This window comes from Rhinolophus ferrumequinum, chromosome 8, assembly GCF_004115265.2.
Source record: "Rhinolophus ferrumequinum isolate MPI-CBG mRhiFer1 chromosome 8, mRhiFer1_v1.p, whole genome shotgun sequence".
Taxonomy (NCBI): Eukaryota; Metazoa; Chordata; class Mammalia; order Chiroptera; family Rhinolophidae; genus Rhinolophus; species Rhinolophus ferrumequinum.
The window spans coordinates 16,019,221-16,040,024 of NC_046291.1; the positions used below are offsets into that span (position 1 = coordinate 16,019,221).

General features: G+C 56.6%; 3 protein-coding genes across 14 annotated transcripts in view; all 3 read right to left on the minus strand.

The window, feature by feature from the left end:
- Positions 1 to 995: 995 nt before the first annotated feature.
- On the minus strand, positions 996 to 8,086 carry GMPPA (GDP-mannose pyrophosphorylase A). Of its 4 annotated transcripts, none has more exons than XM_033112129.1 (14): positions 8,005 to 8,086; positions 7,066 to 7,125; positions 6,863 to 6,960; positions 5,838 to 5,941; positions 5,380 to 5,566; positions 4,973 to 5,032; positions 3,759 to 3,889; positions 3,124 to 3,138; positions 2,616 to 2,750; positions 2,406 to 2,503; positions 2,191 to 2,237; positions 1,889 to 1,981; positions 1,593 to 1,761; positions 996 to 1,278 (listed from the first exon to the last, which is right to left on the minus strand). In XM_033112129.1, exons 2-14 carry the CDS (start codon positions 7,103 to 7,105, stop codon positions 1,178 to 1,180), a joined length of 1,278 nt encoding a protein of 425 aa, XP_032968020.1. In that variant the 5' UTR covers positions 7,106 to 7,125; positions 8,005 to 8,086; the 3' UTR covers positions 996 to 1,177. The 4 variants fall into 4 exon arrangements, with proteins under 4 accessions (XP_032968020.1, XP_032968019.1, XP_032968018.1 ...); XM_033112128.1 differs by having other exon boundaries at positions 7,066 to 7,120; positions 7,867 to 8,068; XM_033112127.1 differs by having other exon boundaries at positions 7,867 to 8,068.
- Positions 8,087 to 8,649: 563 nt separating this feature from the next.
- SPEGNB (SPEG neighbor) lies at positions 8,650 to 10,816 on the minus strand. Its single transcript, XM_033112383.1, has 5 exons — positions 10,679 to 10,816; positions 10,422 to 10,549; positions 9,772 to 10,079; positions 9,056 to 9,197; positions 8,650 to 8,871 (listed from the first exon to the last, which is right to left on the minus strand). Exons 2-5 carry the CDS (start codon positions 10,547 to 10,549, stop codon positions 8,733 to 8,735), a joined length of 717 nt encoding a protein of 238 aa, XP_032968274.1. The 5' UTR covers positions 10,679 to 10,816; the 3' UTR covers positions 8,650 to 8,732.
- A 2,154-nt stretch (positions 10,817 to 12,970) lies between these two features.
- The window catches only part of SPEG (striated muscle enriched protein kinase), a 55,404-nt gene continuing 47,570 nt past the window's right edge, over positions 12,971 to 20,804 (minus strand). For 8 of the 9 annotated variants that reach the window (XM_033111838.1, XM_033111837.1, XM_033111835.1 and 5 more), the window contains 10 exons: positions 18,328 to 18,444; positions 18,009 to 18,176; positions 17,774 to 17,896; positions 17,431 to 17,598; positions 16,690 to 17,299; positions 15,963 to 16,202; positions 15,649 to 15,872; positions 14,722 to 14,797; positions 14,374 to 14,523; positions 12,975 to 14,023 (listed from right to left, as the gene is read on the minus strand). In XM_033111838.1, coding sequence (XP_032967729.1) covers positions 13,831 to 14,023; positions 14,374 to 14,523; positions 14,722 to 14,797; positions 15,649 to 15,872; positions 15,963 to 16,202; positions 16,690 to 17,299; positions 17,431 to 17,598; positions 17,774 to 17,896; positions 18,009 to 18,176; positions 18,328 to 18,444 — 2,069 coding nt within the window. In that variant the 3' untranslated portion in view covers positions 12,975 to 13,830. Of the gene's footprint in view, positions 14,024 to 14,373; positions 14,524 to 14,721; positions 14,798 to 15,648; positions 15,873 to 15,962; positions 16,203 to 16,689; positions 17,300 to 17,430; positions 17,599 to 17,773; positions 17,897 to 18,008; positions 18,177 to 18,327; positions 18,445 to 20,804 lie in introns of all 9 variants that reach the window. The other variant, XM_033111836.1, reaches the window with a different exon arrangement.

Consider the following 20,804-nt stretch of genomic DNA (forward strand, 5'->3'; position numbering starts at 1 on the left):
TCACATCTAGTCCTATCCCCATGTCACCTTCAGCCCAGCTCTTGGGCAAGAGCATCTCCCAGCTGCCCAGCTAAGGAAGCTATGAAATCCTGGGCTCTGTCCCAGACCCTCATGCTGATAACAAGACCCGGCACCCTGCCGCCTGCACCCCTGCCTGCTGCCAGGACCCCCTCCTCCCTCCCACCCACACCCTGCCCCCCCATTCTCTTCGGGTAATTAGATTCCTCTCAATTAGCAGATTACGATCATTACCAGCTCATCTGGCAACTAAGCTCCGCACCCACAGCTGGGGAAAGGGGGGGGCACCAAGAGGGGCATGTGGGGGTCATGGGAGAGCACGAGAGATGCTGGGTTTCTCAGGGGCTTCGGGAATGTAGAGCTGAGGCCTGGGGCCTCCTGCAGGGCAAAGCCACGGTGGTGGGAGGTGGCCAGGTATCCTCCCCGCCCAGAACAACGCTGCCTGCTGATTACAGACCCACCCTGCCTGCCAGGGGAGAAGCAAACAGACACCAGGCCTCTGGAGGGCGAGGGAAAAACGCCCCCAACCTGCCAAAAGCCGGGCTAGGAGCGGAGGGAGCTGGCAAAGCATAAAATGGGCGGGGCTGAGGCTCCACGAGAACCAAGGACAGCAGGTGTTGGGTGTTCAAACCTCGGGCCTGCGCCCCGCACCTCACTGCCCAACTGAAATCCTTCACCCTTCCCTTCGGAAGCATTCTGCTCCCGGGCCTGAGTCAGGCCCAGTGAAGAGGAACAGGGAGGCAGACAGGCAGGCAGCGTCAGGGTGGGGGTGAAGGCGGGGCCGGCAGGCTGGGAGCCTTGAGGGCCTTCCTCTGGAGCAGTGCGAGGCTGAGGCAGTGGGAGGGGGAGATTTACCAGGGCTCCAGATTCATTATTCATGAGCCCGCAGCGAGGACTCCAATTTAAATGCTAATGTGGGGGGGGCCTGACTCAGCTGCCCCCCTTCCACCCCTACCCCCACCCCAGCCCAGGCACAAACGGAGTCCGTGCAGGCTCCCAGGTTCAAGGGGTTTATTAGGGAATGAGTGGAGACGGAGCCCCTGAGTCCTCTGCCCACCCACGTTGCTCCGGGTCTGTGAAGATCCTGCCTGGCTTCTCAGGTCCATTCTAGACAGAGGCTGGAGGGGTCGGAGTTGGGGGGGGCCTTCTGACAGCCCCCTCAGAGGATGATCTGGTTGGTAAAGCTCCGGCTCAGCTCCTTGTGTGGCAGAACAATCGAGTTCAGGATGAGCACCTCAGCAGGGATCCGGACTCGGCAGCCTGCAGCGTGGACAAGAGCACCAGGGGGAGGCCATGGGAGGAGATGGGAGGGGTAAGGAGCTTGGGGCCACTGCCATCGGGAGGCATCCCTCCCTGCCCATCTGTGCTCTGGCCCCATGCCCCCAGTGACTCACACAGGGCCTGGCACACAGCAGGCACTTGGTAAATGTTTGCTAGAGGAAAAGACACACACACACACACACACACACACACACACACACACACACACGCTCGTGCATGCACAACTGCTCCCCACAGAGCCCACCCGTCACCTGTGGAGGTTTCTCAGCCCTGCATCCCCTGGGAAGCCATACCCAGGATGGTGATGGCAGGCAGCAGCTTCCCATCCTTGAAGAGGCTCTCACTGTCCATGTGGGCTCGGGGGTCGTTGGGGTTGGGGTCATTGGGGGTACCCTCCACACGGGCCCAGCGCCCCACAGTGCTCCCCCAGCCCACGATGCTGTGCAGAACACACGTGTGCTCCTGCCAAACAGGACATTGTGTGTTGGGGGGTGCGGTGAGAAGAGACCAGATGCAGAGTCCATGGGGTCCACCCATCCCCTCAGCCGCATGGGGTGCCAGACCCTGCTGCGTGTGCCCAGGTGCTTACCTGAAGCGTGGCTCCATGGAGGACAATGCTCTCTCGGAGCCGCACACCTTCGCCCACAGTCACCCCCTCCCCAATGGAGACATTGGGGCCCAGCTGTGGAGCAGAGCACATACCTTAAGTCCTGGAGGGTCTTGAAGGACCCCAAACCCAGTCCCCTCATAGAACAGATACGGGGAAGGGAACTGCAGGAGGCCGCATGACAGGCTGTTACAAAGCAGAGACCAGCACTCCAAGGTACCCAAACCGCCCCACCCATCCTGACAGCCACCTTCCGAATCTCCCTGGGCTGGTCTGCCACTTACCACAGCGGATGCGGCCACCTTAGCTGTTGGGTGGATGTATACATTTCCTAGAAGCAGAAGAGAGGACCTGGGGACAAATACCCCAAACCATATCTCGTTCAGGGAGGGGAGGGCTTGCGATTTTACTTCTGCGTGTGAAGTCAGGAGCCATGGCTCTGAGGGCAGAGGGGGCTGGGGTAGGGGGCAGAGGTGAGGAATTGGGGCAGGGTGGGTACCTCGGATCCGTGGCCCCCCCAGGTAGTGCTTGGCCAGGCGTTCCGGGTGAGTGAGCTGGTACTGGCCCAGATAGAGGCGGGAGGCATAGAGAGCTGAGCTGGGGGCCACAGAGTGGAGCAGGAACTCAGAGGCCAGCAGGGCCTGTGCCCACTGCTCTGCAGTCTCAACCCCTAGGCGACCCAGCCCCCCACCAGAGGCCCCTGCCATACCCTGCAGACTTGATCTGGCTCCAGATACCATCTGTGAGATGCACGTAGATCTGGCCCTGCCCAGCCAGGGCTGAGAACACATCCTGCTCCAGGCGGATGGTGCCTGCCCCCCGCCACAGGCCTGAAGAGTCCTCCCTGGCAGAGGAAGGGATGCTGACATCAGTACCCCAGCTGAGCCCAACTGTGGGGCCAACACAGTCTCTCCGGGATGGGAATCAGAGGGAACCCCACCACCTCGAAACGTCTGCTCAGATTCTCTCCAAACGGATGCTCACATCCGAGGAAACTCTCCCACTGCTCACACAAATCACCCCCTCACGGTCCCAGCTGGGGCGCTATCCCAGGGAAGCCCTCGGCATACACCTGCTGCCTATCCTGCCCCGTCCAGAAAGAGTGACAAGACTTGGCTTCCCCCAATTTTCCCGTCCTCCTCCCCATCCACACCTCTGAACCCCACCTCCAGTCCCCCTCCCTCTCACTGGATGGAATGAAACACAGACAGACTCACCCCAGAGGAAGGCAGCTGGTGAGGGCAGAGACAGTCACAGAAAGAGAGGGAGAGGGAGATGGTAGAGATGCCAGCTCAGCAGAAACAGAGGCCAGGAGAGACGGAGAGAGAAGCAGAGATATGGGTGGGAGTAAGAAGATGGCTATGAGTGAATGAGGCGTGAGAGGGAATGAAGACAGGGGAGCCATAGAAGGGAACAGTTCCTAGGCCTAGGAGGACCACCCTGGGATTGTGACTTGTTGAGAGTAGGACTCTGGGATGCTATGCTCTAAGGGGAGCCTCTGCAGCCCGTGTGTGTGTGTGTGTGTGTGTGTGTGTGTGTGTCTCTCTCTGCATCCAAGCATGTGTGCGCCCAAGTGTGTGTGTTGCCGTCTGTTCTGAAAGACATCTCTGGGACACTCAGGGCTTAAAGAGAAATGGACCAGAAGGGAAGTGGGCAGGCAGTGATGGGAAGAACTGGGCTGGATACGGAAGAGGGACAGAATGAGGTTAGAAGGGGAGGAATGGGGAGGCTCAGCTGGAGATGACAAGTGGAAGGGGGAAGGTGAGCAAGTTGAGGTGGAGACAGCAGAGACTGGGGGGGGAGCTGTAACTGGGGGTACTTGGGGGTTACAGGGCCACGGGGCCTGCCTCACAGTTGTCCATCCTGCTGATTACGCTGGAAGACATCCCGAAGGGGCTTCAGGGCTTCTGGGGAAAAGAGGTAGATGCCGCAGTTGATGATGTCACTAACGAAAGTGCTGGGTTTCTCCACATAGTGCAGGACCTGAGGACAGAGCATGCTGGGGTTGACAGGGGAGGGGCCACAGCCACCATCCCCTAAGACCCTCTGATCTCCAGGTTCTCCCTGCTGCCACTGCAGTGTCGTCCTAAAACGCACAGTGTATCTTGCCACTGCCCTTCAACTTCACCTTCAAGATAAGTTTGAACTACCTGCCTTCTTCCCAACCCCCCCCCCCCCCCCCCCCGCGCCCCGTGCTCCCGGAATACAGCTCCATGCTGCTGCATGGTGCTGCCTGGAATGCCCTTCCTCCGGAAAACTCAGCTTTCAAACCCCAGCTGACATGATTGCTCCCTCTCTACGTCCACTCTTGTCCGCCCCAGAGTTAGCTCAGCTCTGGGCATTCCCTGTCTTCTGGCCACACCTCACCCGGGGTACCTGTCACTTGAAGTGGTTGATTTTTGACTGTCTCCCACTAGACTGAGGGCTCTGGAGAGGCAGGGATTGTGTCTTTCTGGCTCTGTTCCTTACACCTAGCTAGTGCCTAACACAAAACTGTGCATGCGCCCGCGCGTGTGTGTGTGTTCATATGTATTTTTAATACTAAAGCTTGAACAAATGAAAGGGTGTGTGAAAGTGAGTTGGGCTCCGGGGCAGGGAGTTTCAGAGACAGGGGCAGAGATCATCTGCCTTGCCGGTTATGTTTCCACCTTCACAATTCTGGAGGCACGATGCTATTTCCTGCCTCCATACCTTTGCACATATCGTTCCCTTTATCTGCAATGCCTTCCTGTCTCCTTCATCTTGACATACTTAACTCAGCTCAGACCTCACCTCCTCCAGGGAACCCTCCCCACCCTCATCCAGGTAGGCTGGGTTGGGCCCCTTTTGTGTTGCCATAGCACCCTGTGCATATGTCTATTGGAGCACTACACCCATGGAAATTAACTGTTACCTCTTCACTGATCTTTCTTAAAGGCACAGAAGAGGACCAGCGGAGGATGTGTCCTACCTGTTTTACAAGCCTGGGGCCCTCCCCATAGCATTCCAGCATTCTCTAGAGGCTGATGGACGGGAGAATGATGATGGACAGATTAGGCACCCAGCCAGCCCCCTCTCGGCTCTCACCTCATGTGTCTGTGGATTCTCTACGATGCAGCCGTAGTTGAGGGATTGTGTCCTGTTAGCCTGAAAGACAGACACATCGTGACCCGCCTTCTCCAGGGCAGCAAGGCCTGTTTTCTTTTTCTTGCTTTCCCTCCCCTATGGCACCTGGCACGCAGCTCCGCCACTGACAAGCCTTCAGCTGGGGTGAGAACTGACAGCTGCCCTCCCCCTCCCTACTTCTGAGTAGTCAGAGGGATCAGGGTCTCCACCACCACCTCCATTACTTCTGGGGTTTCTGGCACCTCTCCCTCCTAACGCCCGATTCCACTCCAACTCCCTGGGCTGGCCCTGCTTCCCCGACACCCTGCATTCCAGGCACCTCTCTGGATCACCCCCTCGACACCCTCCAGCCTTCCAGGGCCCCTCACCGTGGTGCCCAGGAGCAAGAAGGGGTGAGGTTGGTGTCTGTGGGCAGCCAACATGGCACTCAAGGGGAAGTCAGAGCAGACGTCAGCATTGAGCACGAAGAAAGCTTCGGGGCCCCCAGCCAGGATCTGGTCCCGGAAGTGGTAGAGACCACCTCCTGTGCCCAGAGGGGCAAATTCCTGCAGGTACCTGTCCCCAGGAAACCCAGAGCCAGCTCAGTGAGATGAGAGGAGAAGGCTACCATGAGCCTGGGTACCTGACCTCTCCTTCTCCCAGAATACATCTGCCCAAGGCCCACAAAGAAACAATATATTCAGGGTTTCAGGGATGCCCAAATAAAAGTCCTCCTAGCATGTGAGGGTGACCTCTGGCAGATGCCCACTCAACCCATTCCCGAGAACTCAAGATGCCTGGCACCACTCCCCTACACCCATGCAGCACATGCGCACAAACACCTGACCTGACCGGAAGGTTAAACTCTTGCTGGGCAGCTTCTAGGAACCGGGTAAGAGGCTCATCAGGTTGGTAGAAGCCAATGAGCAGAATCTCCTGCATCCCAGGGACCTGAGGACAAGGGAAGAAGTTAGGAGGAAAAAACACATCTGACAGGAGAGAATGACAGCAGGGAGAGACGCCTGGTACTGGCCCGAAGTCCAGACCCAAGTTTCCGTCTCAGCTGTGGTGCCCTGGACACTCACTTCACTACGCCAGCCTGATATCTCCTGTGGACAATGAGCGAGTCAGAGGAAGGCTCAGTCCCTAATCTTTCAATCTTTTATTATTCTATTATTCCCCCCGCACCTCCACATCTGAAGCAGGGCTCACCCTAGGAAAGGTTTTGCCTACCAAGTTTCATTAAAGGATAACCCATTCATTTCCCCCCAAACTTATTATCTGTCAATCTGAGCTTGAGATCAGTGTGAGGTAAGGATACTATTTATCAAGTGCCTACATTGTACTAGGTACTTTACAAATATCATCTCTAAGCTTTGCCACCTCCACAAAGTGGGACTAATCACCCCCACTTTACAATTAAGGAAACTAAGGCTGAGAAAGGGTGAGAAATTTGCTCAGTGCCTTATAGCACACAAAGACTGGACTTAAATCAAAACCTTGCCTATTCCAATACCAAAAACAATAAAGGAATTAGCTCCATAATGAGCATGGGTAGTAAGAGTCCGTCCTTTATTAAGGTTTCCCATGCTACAGTTTTAAGTTGTCTCTAAGATTCCTGCCTAATCTCACATTCTATGCTTTTGAAAACAGTTGTGAATTCTGACCACGAAGAGGCCAGATGAGACTAGATTAAGGGAAGACAGCAGCACAGCTGCCCTGCAAACTCCCAGGGGGTGCCATTCACAGTATCATTTGTAAATGGTGCTCCCTGGAGTTCTGCCTGGTGGGAAGAGGTCATGGTTGGAAAAGGAGGAAATATGCCATGAGATGAGCAGAAAGTGAGGTGGGAGAGGGGAGCTATGGAGTTACCTGGGCACAGGCCTCAATGTGGTGCTGGATCATGGGGACCCCTGCCACCGGAAACAGGGGTTTGGGCACCTCAAAAGACAAAGGCCTGAAGCGAGTCCCTGGGAGAGGACAGAGAAGCATGTTTCAGTTTTCTGCCTCCCTCTGTCCCCAACCCACCCACCACTCCAGCCCAACCTCCTCCATTCATTCCCCTGGCTCCTCACCCTTTTGAGGGCCTCCAATCAGGATCACAGCTTTAAGCATGATGACAAATGCTTCCTAAACTTCAAATCCCAAAACAGAAGTCAGGCTCAGATCTCATACCCCAACCCAGAAACCCCACTCCTACCTCAACCAAACCCCAAATAGCAACACTGAGCCGTCTCTCTCCCAGGATGTAACTCCAAGGTTCAGTATAGTCCCTCCCTGGGCACACCACCTCATAAATCCTACACATCTCAAATCCCAACCCAGATTCCAGTCGGCCTTCAAACCCGACAGTGATTCCTCCCAAATTCTGAAATGTATACCCTGCAGTTTGATCCCTAACAGACTTCCCTCTGGCTACAAACTCAGAAACTCAGCAATAGACCTTTTCACACCCCAAACCTCAACCCAAACCCCCAAAACCACCAATTCCCAAATTGTTTATCCTCACTCTAGATGTTAATCCTTGAATCCCAACAGTGAACCCTAAATACTAAACCTCAAATCCTGAAGGAGCCCCAAATATTTAATTACAATCCTAAGAGTGAATTTCAAGTATTAGACACTAATCTACATTTGACAAAGCCAAACCCTAGCAAAACCTCTCTATATGCTGCTGAACCTGACTCCTAAAACTAACCCCTAGGTGATGAATCCTAAACCAAGACAGGTTCCCTTGGTATCCCAAATACTGAATCTACCAATCCCCTGAGTCCCAATATTATATATTAACGACAAGTGCCGAATCTCTGGATTCAGAGGGCTGACTGCTGACTGACTCTAAATCTCACAGCTGATTCTGTCTGATAAACCCTAACCTCGCGTATCCAGAAGTTGTGGAACCAGCACAGCACGGAAGGTACGGAGAGCCAGCCGGGACCTCCAAGCCGCCCTCCGTCCAGGGGCCGTCCGCTGCCCTCTACCCCTTTCGCTACCCCTCCATCAGATCCTTTTACCACTAGCCCCCTTTATTCCAGCTCTGCCGCCCGCTACTGCTAGCTCCTTCCGTGCACGTGTCTTCTCGCAACTCGCGAGAACTTCGCAAAGTCTGCCGGGGATTGTAGTTCTTAAGCTCCTTTCCCTCTTCTGAGAGGAGAAAGGGGGGGACTTATGGGCGAACACGGGGCGTAGCCAAGGCATCAAAGGGGCGGTGCTAAATGAAAAGAAGGGTGGGGCCTGAGAAACGAGCCGGAACCCGGATTAGGACCATGAGGTCTGGGAATGGGCCCAGGGGTAGCAGCCAAAGTAGAGAACTAAGTCACGGGGAAAAGCGGGACTAGAGATGAGAGGGCGTGAGGTCAGCCTTGAAACGGGGATGGCCAGCGTGCAAACCCTCCACGAGAGGGTGAGGCTTGAGGTATACAAAAGAAAAGAAGGCGGAGTCATTGACACCTCTGCCCATCTTGGGAAGTGAAGGAGCTTTCTGCTGTGAGAAAAGCCTATCTCAGACTTACCGTCTGTAAAATGAGGTACTGGACTAGGCACTCTCCAAACTTCCCTCTGACCCCAACATTCTGTGACCTTGGTGTGTGGGTCTGGAAGAGTGTGGGTACGGGTGGCGGGGAGAGGAAATGGCAACTCAAAAGAAGAGACTCGACGCGGAGGGTCAAAGAGAGCAGTTTTATTAAGCAAGATGCTAACCAACCCGGGCTCGGAGCCAGGGCGAAAGGTCCGAGGGTCCTTTTCAGGCGACGTCCACGCGAGCGAAGCTCTGGTCCATACCCAGGCTGTTCTCCACGTACACTTCGTACTTGCCACTGTCCTGGGGTGTCGACCGGCGGATGGTCAGCGTCGTGGTGGTGCTGCCGATCTCAAAAAACACCCTGCGGGGGGGAAAGGGGGAAAGGGGGAGGGGCAGCGGGTCAGTTTACATACGCCCTGGGCCGGGCTAATTAGCCACCTTTGTTCCTCGCTCCCAGTTTCCCAACCCCCGTCCCACTCCTCTGGTTTTCTGGGGCCCGGGCTCCAGTTCCAGGCCCTGCCCTTGCGGCAGGTCCCTGCCCTCGCCTGTCGTCCTCCTCGATGTCCTTCCCGTCCTTGGTCCAGCCCACGTCGGGCGCAGGCTCGCCCATGATCTCCGCACTCAGCGTCACTGTGGTGCCCTTGCGCGCCTTAGTGTTACCCGGTCCCTTTTGAATTTTCGCCGGCACTAGAGGAAGGGAAAGGCAATGCGATCCAGTGAGTGACCTGGAGGTGAGGCGGGGCAAGGACGACACCTTCCCAGCTAATATCAGCCCTAAATACGAGATAGATCTAAACTCGCTTTAGCAACTCTAATCCCTGCTCCTCCTCCTACTTCGTAGGGCTGCATGGAGGATCAAAAGGGACACTACGCGTGAAAGCCCAGAAATGTTCACACATCTCGCGGTGCCTTGGAGATAGTGGAAATTGCCCCCCCCCCCCCGGGAGAGGGGGGAGCCAGAAGACCAGGGCTCTACCCCTGGCTCTGCCTCTAGCGCGCTGTAACCTTGGGGCCCTGAAGTCAAGTGATTGAAACCCATAGTGGACTTCTTAGCGTGGGTGGGACAGGATCCCGAGGTAGGGAAGGACTACCCAGCCCACGCGGCGCTGCGCCCTGCTCTGTACCTCAGGCTGTGCCGGGGGCTAGGCTGGCCACATCCCCATCCGAACTCGGCTAGGCCCAGATAAACGTGCGGCTGGACCTGGCTGCGGGCTCCCGCTGGGTGGTGCTGCTCTGCGCGGTGCACCTGGGGCGCTCGTACCTTCCACGAGTATGCGCGCCGAGTCGGAGCACTGGCCGAAGGGGTTGGTGACGTTGATGCTGTACTGGCCCAAGTCTGACAGCTCGCCATCGCGCACCACCAATGCGACTACATCAGGGTCCTCAAAGATGTAGCGATACTTGGGCCCGTCGCGCAACTCCTTGCCGTCCTTGCTCCAGCGGATGAATGGGTCCGGGAAAGCCGAAATGCGGCAAGTCAGCTTGGCTGCGCTGCCCTCGATCAACATCACGTCCTTCAGCGGCTCCAGCACTCGAGGCGGCCCGTTCTCCCGCAGCTCCTTCCGGGACCTACCGGCAGGCAGGGTCAGGGCCCAGAGCTCCCACGACACTGTTCCCACCCCCCCGCAACCCTGTCGCCCGCACACCCTACCCTGCCTGCCCCCTCGGCCCACTAGACCCTTAAACATGGGCGTGGGGAAATAGGAAGGGGGGGCGCTCCTGAATCGTTACCCTAATATAAAGATCTACTCTTATCTGCCATCCTTCCAACCTCAGTAACTGTTCTCCCCTAAGTCTAATGACCCTAGTGGTCCATGGCACTATGTTCAGTACCCTCCACCCCCAATGCAGGAATGGGATTTCTGCAGCTCCAGCTCCCTTCCTTCCGAGGGTTCCAGGGCTCTCCCTCACCTGTGGCCCCGGTAAGAAGCCTGGATGCGAATGGCCGCTTTCTGGACCTGGGGGTCATTGATATCCAGGGTACATCCCGGAGGCGGGGCCGCAGCTGCCGGTTTTTTGGCGGGAGCTGCTTTGGACATCTGGGAAGCGGAAAACAAACGCAGGGGTCTAGGCTGACACAGAGACTGAGACCTTCAGCCTTTCCCCTTCGGTTTCAGAACATCCCCTGGATGTGAGTATCTAGCGCTGGTCTGAGGATCTGGACTCACCGTGGAGTGGGGGGTGGGGGTTGACTTCAGGACTTGAGTCAACTAGCTGGGTAGCAGGCGGCACGGAGTTCTTCACGGTAAGGGCACGGGCAGGTGCTCAGCCCTGGGTCCTGGTTTTATACATCGCTCCCCTCCTTGCCTTGTTTGGAGTGGTAGCCCCAAGCCCCCCGGGACCCCAGCCCCCGCCCCCTGACCCAAGTAGTCTCCTTATTTAGCCCGAGGACGCCTGGGATGCTGGCTCAGCCGCTGGGACAGGCCCTGGAGGGAAACTCGAGCTGCTCTGGGGTGCACCGCACGTCAGTGCCCTGACAGCTGGGCAGCTGGACGCAGCCCCATCCCCTCCCAGGGCAGGGGGCATCCATCCCACTCCCAGGAGGACCAGACAAGATTCCAGGCAGACAGGAGATTCAGCTGCCTCCCAGGGCAACTTTACACTCAGGTCAGTCCTTGGACAATGCGACGTGCCCTTCCCGGGAACACCATAGGTTAAGGGATGCGAGTGTTTGTGGGAGTGTCCCTAAATGAAGCCAGAGTAGCGGAGGACTTCAATGTCCATCCAGCCAATTATGAGAGGGCCACGTGGCTGTCAGGACCAATCTGTAAGTGCCTTACTCCCCCTCCCCTGCCCCAAGAGTCTAGGGTTGTTATTTCTGCACTGTGCCCTCTGGTGGTAAACTGAGATAATCTAGAGGGGACCTTAAAGATTTTTGAGACCAGCATCCCCTCCTGCCCCCCCCCATCTCCCCTCGTCCTCCATGTGACATGGCAGGGTCTGGCTGGGTTGCACTGTCCCTGGAGATTGACTCAGCAACTTTAGGTTGGTCCAAGCCCATTTTGGGGCAAAGCTGATGCATAGGGGCTTCAGACCACCTGGGGTGAAGGAGTTAGGTTAGCCTGGAGACATGCCTGGAGCCCAAGCCAGGGCACCAGGTAAGAGCATTTCTTCCATTCACTGTAACTGCCAGCCAGGGTGTGGAGCACTGTCACTTTTTGATCAGAGCAATTTTGACACAGTTCTGCTAATATAAATTACCTCTGCTCCTCCAGGTTTGGAACAAGCAGTTCACATGCCATTTCCAATGGAGATTGGAAGGGAGCTCAAGACCACAAGGGCATGGGAGAAGAATTTTACCATTTATCAAGATATGAGTTCAGGCACCTCATTTTTATATGGAAACACTTGCAGTGACTAGGGGATTAGAGATTCTCACAGGCAAACTGTATATCTTCATTGCTAAAATGACAGGTGAGCAAGGGTCTCTCTGGTTCCTTCCAGCTGTTTTAACATCCTGTTGTTTTATGATGATGGGGATTGCCTCTTCCCTGGGATCTTGAGAAGCCAGAGAGGCTGGGCTGAGCTGGGCAGAGGGTTGTTAGGGCTCCAGCCAGGGAGCCCTCCACCTCAATCAGTAATACACCAGCACCAGTTCTCTCTGCTCTTGGTGGAAGCTTTATTTGTGTCACTGTCAAGAACAGAGTTTTCAAGAGGTGAAGGGGGAGGACAGTCCCTCTGGAGCTGACGAGAACTGGCTCCCCACTCTCCCCACCTCAAGGCAGGGCAGCTCAGTTCTAGGACCCAGTGACCATTCTGTGGCACTGCAGGAGCACAGCTAGAGGCAAGGTGCCTTCACACCCAGCAGACCCCTCAGCTTGCCGTGGAGAGCAGAAGGTCCAGGCTGAGTGTCCCTGGGACCTAGGGAAGTGCTCATCTGTGGCCCTATCACAGCAGACATGTTGACCGGAGCACTCACAGCTGCCCTGTGCAGCTGGTGCCCTGATCAGTGCTCTAACACAGAGTGTGGGGCGTGGGGCTCTCCTGGTCTCCTCTGCAGCTCTTGACACCACCTGCTCTCACCAATCATCATGCTAAAACCCCCTCTGCTCCAGGGGTCAGGACTAGAGCTAGCCCATCTCCTGAGCAGAGTGAAAGGCTGAGCCGGGATTGGGGTGTGGGCCAGTCCATTCTAGAGCCCAGCATCCTCCAAGATGTGATGACGGAACATGTGAGATGAGGGGGGGGCCACCAGAGTCTGGTTAGAGGGTGGTGGTAGGGATTCAGTGGTCCTGCCAGGATTCCAGAAACTTCAGAGAGACAGAAGCAGACTGAAGTTTCTCCTCCCTCTGGGAATAAGGGAGCAGTAAGGGGCCAGAAGGCTTAGGGGAGGGGGCAGACAGGTCCAAAGGTGCTAGCTGGTATACCTGGGCTCTCACTGGCCCAAAGAAGACTGGAATGCTCCTGTCCCAACACCCTGCACCCCTAACCATCTCTCCCCATAGACCACACATAGGTCTTGCTGCTTGCTGTTTTTATTTTCCTTGTGACAGACAGACAGCTGCATAGACAGCTGGATGGCTGGGGGGACGACATGAGCAATAGGGATTGGATGGAAGGGAAACTTCATAAAAGTCAATAAATAAATAAATATGAACGAGAAGAAGGGCGAAGGCCACAGAAGGGCAGTGGGGACATCCTTGGGCCAGCACAGAGGGCCGAGAGCTGCATCCCCTGGGGCAGGACAGGGCTGGCCTGACTGGCCACTGCCTCCTGCCTCCAACTCTCCACACTTCTTCTTCCGGGATGCTGGCAGCTGGCCCACCCCATCTGCACTTGAGTCCTTTCTCCTCTCCCTCCCCCACCTCGCGGCCCTCTCTTACATGCTGTCTCTGGCACTCTGACACTGTCTCCATGTCCTGTCCCTGCTTCACTGACACTCACTCCCTGCCCATGGCCTTGGCACCCTGGGCTCCTTCCTTTTCCACCTCTCCAGCCACTCACACCCTCCTCGGTTGGTTTCCCTCCAGATGCACTGTCCCCCACCCTAGAACCTTCCTAGCGTCTCCCATCCTTTTCTCTCACTTCCCCATTCCGTTCTTGCCCCTATTTCTGCTCCTGACTCCACCCAGCCTGGCCAACAAGTCTCCCACTCTGGCTCTAGCCTGGTGGCCATTGGCTTTGGCCTGGTGGCAATGGCCGAAGCCCGGGACCTCTGTCCCTGCGGGTCCATGAGGTAATAGCCCGACCGGATGTTGCTGCTGGTGGTGTCCGAAGCCCTGGGCCCACCCGGCTCAGCGGGGGCCCTGGAATGTCCCGAGGCATCAGCAGGAGCCCCAAGTGGAAGCCCGGGGCCAGGCTGTGGTCCTGGTCCGAGCCACTAGGAGCTGCCTGGGTAGGAACGGAGCAGCACCTTGTGACGGGTGGCGGCCTCTGCCCTGCGGCGCCGCTGCTCACCCAGGAACTCCTTGAGCCGGTTGGTGGTGAATGTGAGCGTCTGGCGGCGCAGTTTCATCAGGTAGGCATCCTGCAGCCACGGGTGGGCCAGGCAGTCCTGCAGGGAGGGCCGGCTCCTGCCAGGCAGGACCAGGGATGGTGAACTTGGAGGGATGGCCTGGAGCAGGGTGGGGCTCTGTCCTCCCATAGATCGGAGTCCCAATCTTGGATTGACCCCTAGTGAATGACTTTGGACAACTCGGGCTCAGTTTCCCAATCTCTGGAATGGGGACAGTGATTCTGCCTATGTCATAGGGCTGTTGTAAGCTTTAAATGATGGGTATACAACCATTTAGTAGTAGTTAACAGTGCATTATTCGTAGGGGGCAGGGCAGGAGTTGGGGGATTTTAGGCATGGGCCGGCTGGAGCAGTCCAAGGTCAAGGGCAGGGACTGCTGGGGGGTTGGCGGGTGTGGGGCCCACTCACCAGGGATGTACTGAGAGGACCTTTCGCAAAAAGAGGGTGGCGCTCTGGGAGGTGTTGGGGTACAGCTGGAAGGCATCAAAGCGGCCCCCCACAATACGAGCCTCTGTCTCCTGGGGATCTGGTTCATAGAATGGGGAGCGTCCACTGAGCCTGTGGTAGAGAGAATTCAGTTGATACACGTGAACTCAGGGTCGACTCACAGGTCTAGGGGCATAGCACTGAGGAACAAGGCTACCCGCACCTGGGCACACACATGCGTGTTTGCGCACATGTGTACATTCACGTGTGCTGGGGAGGTGGGGAGAGGGCAAAGGGTGCAGGCAGAAGGTGGGTCCTGGGGGCACTCACATGATGTAAGTGAGCACACCCGCGCCCCAGATGTCTGTGGCAGAGCCGATGGGTTCTCCCCTCACCATCTCAGGAGCTGACAGGAGACAGAGGCCAAGCTGAACCAGTTTCCTGGTGGCAGGGAAGCAGGGAGAGAGGCAGGGGAGGCCCCGGGGGCTTGAGGAGCAGGACAATGCCCAGGCCACCAGACCATGGGTCCAACCAGAGCAGCAGGCCCTGGATGACAGCAGGCAGGATGCGAGTGGGGGTGGCCCCCAGGGGACATTTGGGAACCTGAGGAATCAGCCCTGGCGCTGAATGGTGGGGATTCCCAGAACTACAGAGCTGCTGAAAAACAGGGTCACGGCTCCCTCGGATCAGCTCCAAGGGAGGATGACCATTCACAGAGAATACAGCCAGCACAAAGATAAAGAGCCTTTGAAATCAGCCTGGCTGGCTCTAATTCCAGGCCTGCCCCTTCTAGCTGTAGGACCTGGGCACTGCACTAAACCTGTCTGGCTCTCCATTTCCTCATTTGTGACGTGTGGTTTGCAGAATAACTCTAAGGAACAGAGATAATGAACATTAAGTATTTAGTGGATAGCTAAACGGTAGCTGGTTTTCCTTATTTATATAAATTAGTAATTGATCCTCCTGTCTTTCCAGCTTTATCAAATCCTGGCTTGACCATTTAAAACTGTCTGATATTGGACAAATAACCTCACTATGCCTGTTTCCGTGACTGTAAAATGGGGGTAATGTTATGCCAATCTCCAGGGCTATTGTAAAGATAAACTGAAAAAAACCCACGGAAAGAACTTCGATCATTGCTTGCATACAGCAAGCACTCAATAAAGGCACACACGTGGGTAAAGTGAGGTGAACTCTGGCAGCTGCCTCTTTGGCAGTACCCTGACCCCCCCACCCTGGCTGGCATGGTGCCCTCACCCATGAACTCCAGCGTGCCCGTGCGGTGACCAAGGGGCTGCAGGGCCTGGGGGTTGTAGGGCTGGGCACTGCCGAAGTCCACGATCTTGAGGGCGTTGTCAGGGGCCAGCAGCAGGTTGTCTGGCTTGATGTCCAGGTGCAGGATATGGCGGCCGTGGAGATAGTCCAGGCCTTGGAGCAGCTGCACCACATACGTGGCCACATCATCCTCTGAATATCGGAACCTGGGGGGCCCAGGGGAGGCAGGTGATATCCCAGATCCCAGCCCAGCTCCCCCTACTCTTGCTCCCTGCTCCCTCAGAATGCCCAACTACCTGTCGCTGAGCCCACAGAGGAGCTCCCGGTTGCCACAGCTCTCAGCGATGAGTACAAGGTAACGTGGGGTGATGTAGGCCTCGTGCAGGGACATGAGTCGCTCGTGGTGCAGCGTTCGCAGCACTTCATACTCCTGCAGGACCCGCCGCTTGCCTTCAGCTGCATAGGGCACAATCTTGGCCACGAATGTTCGCCCGGTAGCATTCTCCCGACACGCTCGCACTACACCAAACCGGCCCCTATGTGTTGGGGGGACATCACAGGCTCAGAGGAGAGATGGGGAAACCTTCCTGGTGAGGGCTAAGGGGGGGGGGGCGAGCATGGACCCCTGGGGGCAAGAATGCTGTGGTTGCAAATGTGGGCTCTGGAGTTCAATCCTAGGCATTTGGGTTCAAATCTCAGTTCTACCACTCAGTGGCTCTGCCCCTTAGGCAAATCCCATAACCTCTCCTCTCTAAGCTCAGTTTTCCCATCTGTGACATGAGTGGTACTAATAATGCAGTGGCCCCCTCTCCAAGTTGGGAAGATTAAATGAGATCATATGGCTACAGAGCTTAACACAATGCCCAGCCCAGAGAAAATCTGAACTCAATAGTGCTGAGGACCCAATCTCAGCACCTCCCCCACCCCGGGCGGGCAGTCTGGTCTTCTCTCTGAATCCCTGTGTCCCTTATGTTCTACCCACTCCCCCCCTCTGTCCGCCTTCCCTTCCCTGGCCCTGCTTGCCTGGCCTTCTCCTCCAGGAAGGTGTAGGGTTTCTGAGGGGGGCCCTGTCGAAGAGTGGTGCCCTCCGGCCCCAGAGAGCTGGGAGGACCGCCCCCAGGGGAGCTGACCATCTCCTTGGCCGGACTGAGGGTCCGCACAGTTACCTTGGTGGGCTCAGGAGGGGGCTCAGGGGCTGGGGGCTCGGGGGCTGGAGGTGCAGACACAAAGGAGGTCACCATATACAAGGGAGTAGAGGGAGACACTGGTTTTACCCCTTGAGGGGTGGAGGCTGGGGTCGGGGTCCCAGTGCCAGGGACAGAAGACTTGGGCTCACTTGGGGGAACCAGGACACTGGGTGGGGTGGGCTCTGCTTGCCGGGCAGCCTGCAGGCCCCTGTGCTTTCGTGGGGGGGTTTGGGGCGGTGGACCCACAGCCTTGAGTGAGGACAAGGCCTGGCTAGGAGGTGATGAGGGGCTGACAGCGGCTGCCTTGGGGGGGCCTGGGGGAGTAGGAGCGGTAGTGGGGGTTGGGGATGGAGCCAGTGAGGTAGGAGAGTCCAGAGGTGGGGCCCTGGCTGGCCCTGAGGTAACAGGGGCATCTCGGTGAGCAGCAGGTGGCCGAGAAGAGGAATCTAATTGGGGAAAAAGAAATCATCACCATGGCACCCCCTGAGGCAAACCCATGGTACTCCAAAGAGTGGGTGGACCCTGGGCTCGGGGTCCCCTTCCTTCTCTGGCCACCCTCCACTCCCATCTCACTGACCTTGCGTGCCCCTGATGAGGACCTTCTCAGAAGGGTTGCTGAAAGGCCCTTGTCCGGCACGGTTGGCACAGGCCACACGGAACCTCACGGTCATGCCGATTGGTAGATGGGTCACATTGTAGTAACAGTCGGGGATGCCTGAGCTCACAGGGTGCCAGGAAGACTCCCCTGTAGGCAGCATGGGGGAGGAGCTGAGGTCACGGAAGCGGTGGCCCAAACTCCCAGTGCTATCTGTAAGGAGCCCAGGGAGAGGACGTCTGCCCGTGGAGGGCGTTTGTCTCCCTGGCTTCTCCACCTTCCCCCTGCTGTCCCCTTCCTTCCACCAGCCTGTGCAGTCCCTCACCATCCACCCGCCGCTCCAGCGTGTATGTGCAGGGTGCCCGGCTGTCTCCTGGCTTCCAGAGCACCAGTGCCGTGTCCTGGTAGGTCTGGGGCACCTCGGGAGGAGCTAGCTTTCCTGGGACACCTGGCAAGAGCAGAGGAGTCCCAGTGAGCCCCGAGGCTCCAGCTTAGGGCCCATCCAGCCCTGCCCCAACATCTCCCATCACTGCCCCCCTTGGTCCCCGCCCCAGGCTCACGGGCCACAGCCACGGTACAGGAGCTGGTGACGCTGCCTAGGACATTGGTGGCTGAGCACTCGTAAAGACCAGCATGGCGCTTGCCCGCCCGGGGAATACTCAGCAGCTGCCGGCCGTCTTTGCAGGACACGATGACCACCGAGGGCTCTGACCGCAGGGACTGCTTGTCTGGGTGCAGGGAGGAGCAGGAGGGGCGGAGTGAGGTTGCACGTGTGCGCCTCCAGCATTCAAGCATCCCCGGGTTCCACTTCCCCCAAGCATCCCCAGGCCTTGAGGCCACTTGCTGATGCTCCTCTCTGGGGAGAAGTAATCTCCTTACCTTTCATCCAGGAGATGTGAGGTGCAGGGCAGGCCGCCGGCAGGCAGAGCAGGGTGGCTGCCTCTCCCTCCAGCAGCACCTGGTCCTTGAGTTTGATGTGGAAGACTGGGGGAAAGTCTGGAGGGAGAGCAGACAGCCATGGATGGTCTGTGGGGACCCCGGCTCACTTACTGATGAGGGAGGGGAGGATTCGAGGGAGAGCTGGGGAGCAGAGTAAAAGACATGGAAAGTAGAACCCCAGGCCACACCCCCAGGCCAAAAGAAGACATTTTCTCTTCTTTGGGGTGAGCATTACTCTCCCCAGGCACTCGCTGTGTGTAGAACTATCTTTTCCTTTCACTGACTATTGAAGGTGCTTATCAGCAACCTCCTATGTTGGTGAATTGCTTAGAGCGAGACCTGGCACTACATTTAAGTGCCCTATATCATTTGTTAAATAAAATAAAAACAAATAAATATTGAAAATCTGCAGTGGTTAAGATCCGACAATACTCACTCCCTCTGAGGTACCACAAGGCAAGGGAGAGGAGCTGGAGACCTGAGCTGAGACTCCTGGGGTTGAACGTAATGTTCAGTCAAAATGTGCAATCTCAAAAGATCTGAAGTCAAGGCCTCATGGAGGCAAAGCCTGGAACTGGGTCAGCCTCCCTCACCCTTCATCTACACCTTCTAATACTCCTTCAGCTCAGCTAAGGGTGAGAGCTTTTGAAGGGCCAAGAGACAGTATCTGCATGACCTTGAACCATGTCTTGTCTGTAAATTGAGGAAAAGAATAACACCAAGCTCATAGGGTTGTTGTGAGAATTGTAAGAAGCATATAAAGTGCTTAGCATGTGTCTAAGATATAATAAGTGCTCATAAAGGTTAGCTCCTGTTGTTATGGTTAGCTTGTTAATATGCCCAGTAGAAAGCCAGGCACAGACCACCAGAGAAGGAGGTTATTTCAACAAAGCTGGCTTCCCAGTTGGCTGGTGAATGGGCCATGGCCAGGCTGCAAAAGGGCCAAGGTCTCTGGCCCAGGGACCCCGGCCTGTGGCTCTTCAGTGCCATGAGGACTTGCATTCCTGCTCCCTGGCATGTCTCTTTAGAAATATCTCAATCTGGTCCTGGCCACTGGGGGTAGGTGTGGGTGGGGAGGTGGGCTTTTTTCATGTGGGCAGAGAAAGCTGAGGGGTAGATGCCCCTAGGAGCCCTAGCTGCTGCCTGTCTGAAGGCCCAGGAGGGAGTGGGGGTGGGGGTGAGCTGGGCAGGAGAGGAACGTGCAGCAGGAGGGGATGTCAGAACAGCAGTACCCAGGTTCCCCGAGGATAGGCCCCACACAGGCTCCAACATTAAGTGCATACAGTTTTGTCAATGGCTGCCTCCAGGCCAAGTGAGGGTGCAGGGTAGAGGGTAGAGAGAGGGAGGCCAGGATGAAAGGTGAAAGGTGACCCTGGCCCAGCTCTGCCAGTCCTATGTCCATCCCCCCAGGGGCTAGCCCTAGTTGGTTAAGTGGACACAGGACAGCCTTCTTCTGCGGGAAGTGGGGAGAGGATGAGGTAAGGGGACACTGCCTCAGCAGGAAATCAGCCGCACAAGCAAAACGGACTTGGGAGGGAGGCCCTACGTGGGAAGGAATCAGCTGTCCCCAGGCCTCTGTGCCGCTCCACTCTCTCTGTCTTATTCCCTCTCCTTTTCCACCCCTGCCCCCACCCGCTGGCCTCCTTCCCTCCTCTTCCCTCACTATAGCCACCACTGCTCACTGCCTCGAGAAAGTCGCCCCAGCTCCCTGGCCAAACCCAGCTGAGGCATGGCTGGAATGGTTCAGAGTTTTATCAGAAAATGAAAAAGAACTGGTGACTGATAAAGATCCTGCACACGGCCTGGCTTGGTGGGCCTGCTCCTTTCTGCATGAAGGTCTGGGAAACCTGGCCTCCTGAAGCCTTTTCCTTTAGCACCCTTTTTTCAGGTGAGGGACCAAGGTGACCCCAGGTGGGGAATACCTGCCTCCCTGCAGCCCAGGGAATATCCTGTGTTCCCCTCCCCCTAGCAAAGAGCCCTGGAAGCTGTTTGTCCATGAAGAAGTGCCTTCTGCAGGGGCAGGGGGGCCACGAGGGGCAAATCGAGTGTTCAGAACTGTAGAGAAACGGAGAACTGGGGAGACAGTCCAGGTTGTGGACCTCTAGGCTGGGAGACAAAGTCTGTCTTTGCTTGTACATTTAAGCCTACACACATCAGCATGGGGGCTGTGGGAATAGGGGAGCCCTACCCTGAGATCCTTCAGAACTATCCCCCGTTACAAAGACTGTCTAGGCTCGCCCACCAGGAAGAAGGCTAGCTGAAGAAAGGCATGAGTGTGGGGTCCCAAAGCTGCTACTGGTGTCTGGCTGCACAGGGTCATAACAGTCCAACTCTCTGGCTGCTGCACTTACTACCAGCTCTGTGCCTTCGACAAGCTACTTAGCATGGCTGAGCCTGTTTCCTCACCTGTAAAACAC

What these genes read in the sequence shown, in the direction of transcription:
- GMPPA (XM_033112129.1), bottom strand. Translation starts at nt 7,105, where the DNA reads ATGCTTAAAGCTGTGATCCTGATTGGAGGCCCTCAAAAGG. An exon ending in TCTTGCTCCTGGGCACCACG is followed by an intron (nt 5,033 to 5,379) that starts GTGAGGGGCCCT and finishes TCTGTCTTTCAG; the next exon opens with GCTAACAGGACACAATCCCT. An exon ending in AGGTGGCCGCATCCGCTGTG is followed by an intron (nt 1,982 to 2,190) that starts GTAAGTGGCAGA and finishes TCTGCTCCACAG; the next exon opens with CTGGGCCCCAATGTCTCCAT.
- SPEGNB (XM_033112383.1), bottom strand. Translation starts at nt 10,549, where the DNA reads ATGTCCAAAGCAGCTCCCGCCAAAAAACCGGCAGCTGCGGCCCCGCCT. An exon ending in GCTTCTTACCGGGGCCACAG is followed by an intron (nt 10,080 to 10,421) that starts GTGAGGGAGAGC and finishes GCCTGCCGGTAG; the next exon opens with GTCCCGGAAGGAGCTGCGGG. An exon ending in GGCGCGCATACTCGTGGAAG is followed by an intron (nt 9,198 to 9,771) that starts GTACGAGCGCCC and finishes CCCTTCCTCTAG; the next exon opens with TGCCGGCGAAAATTCAAAAG.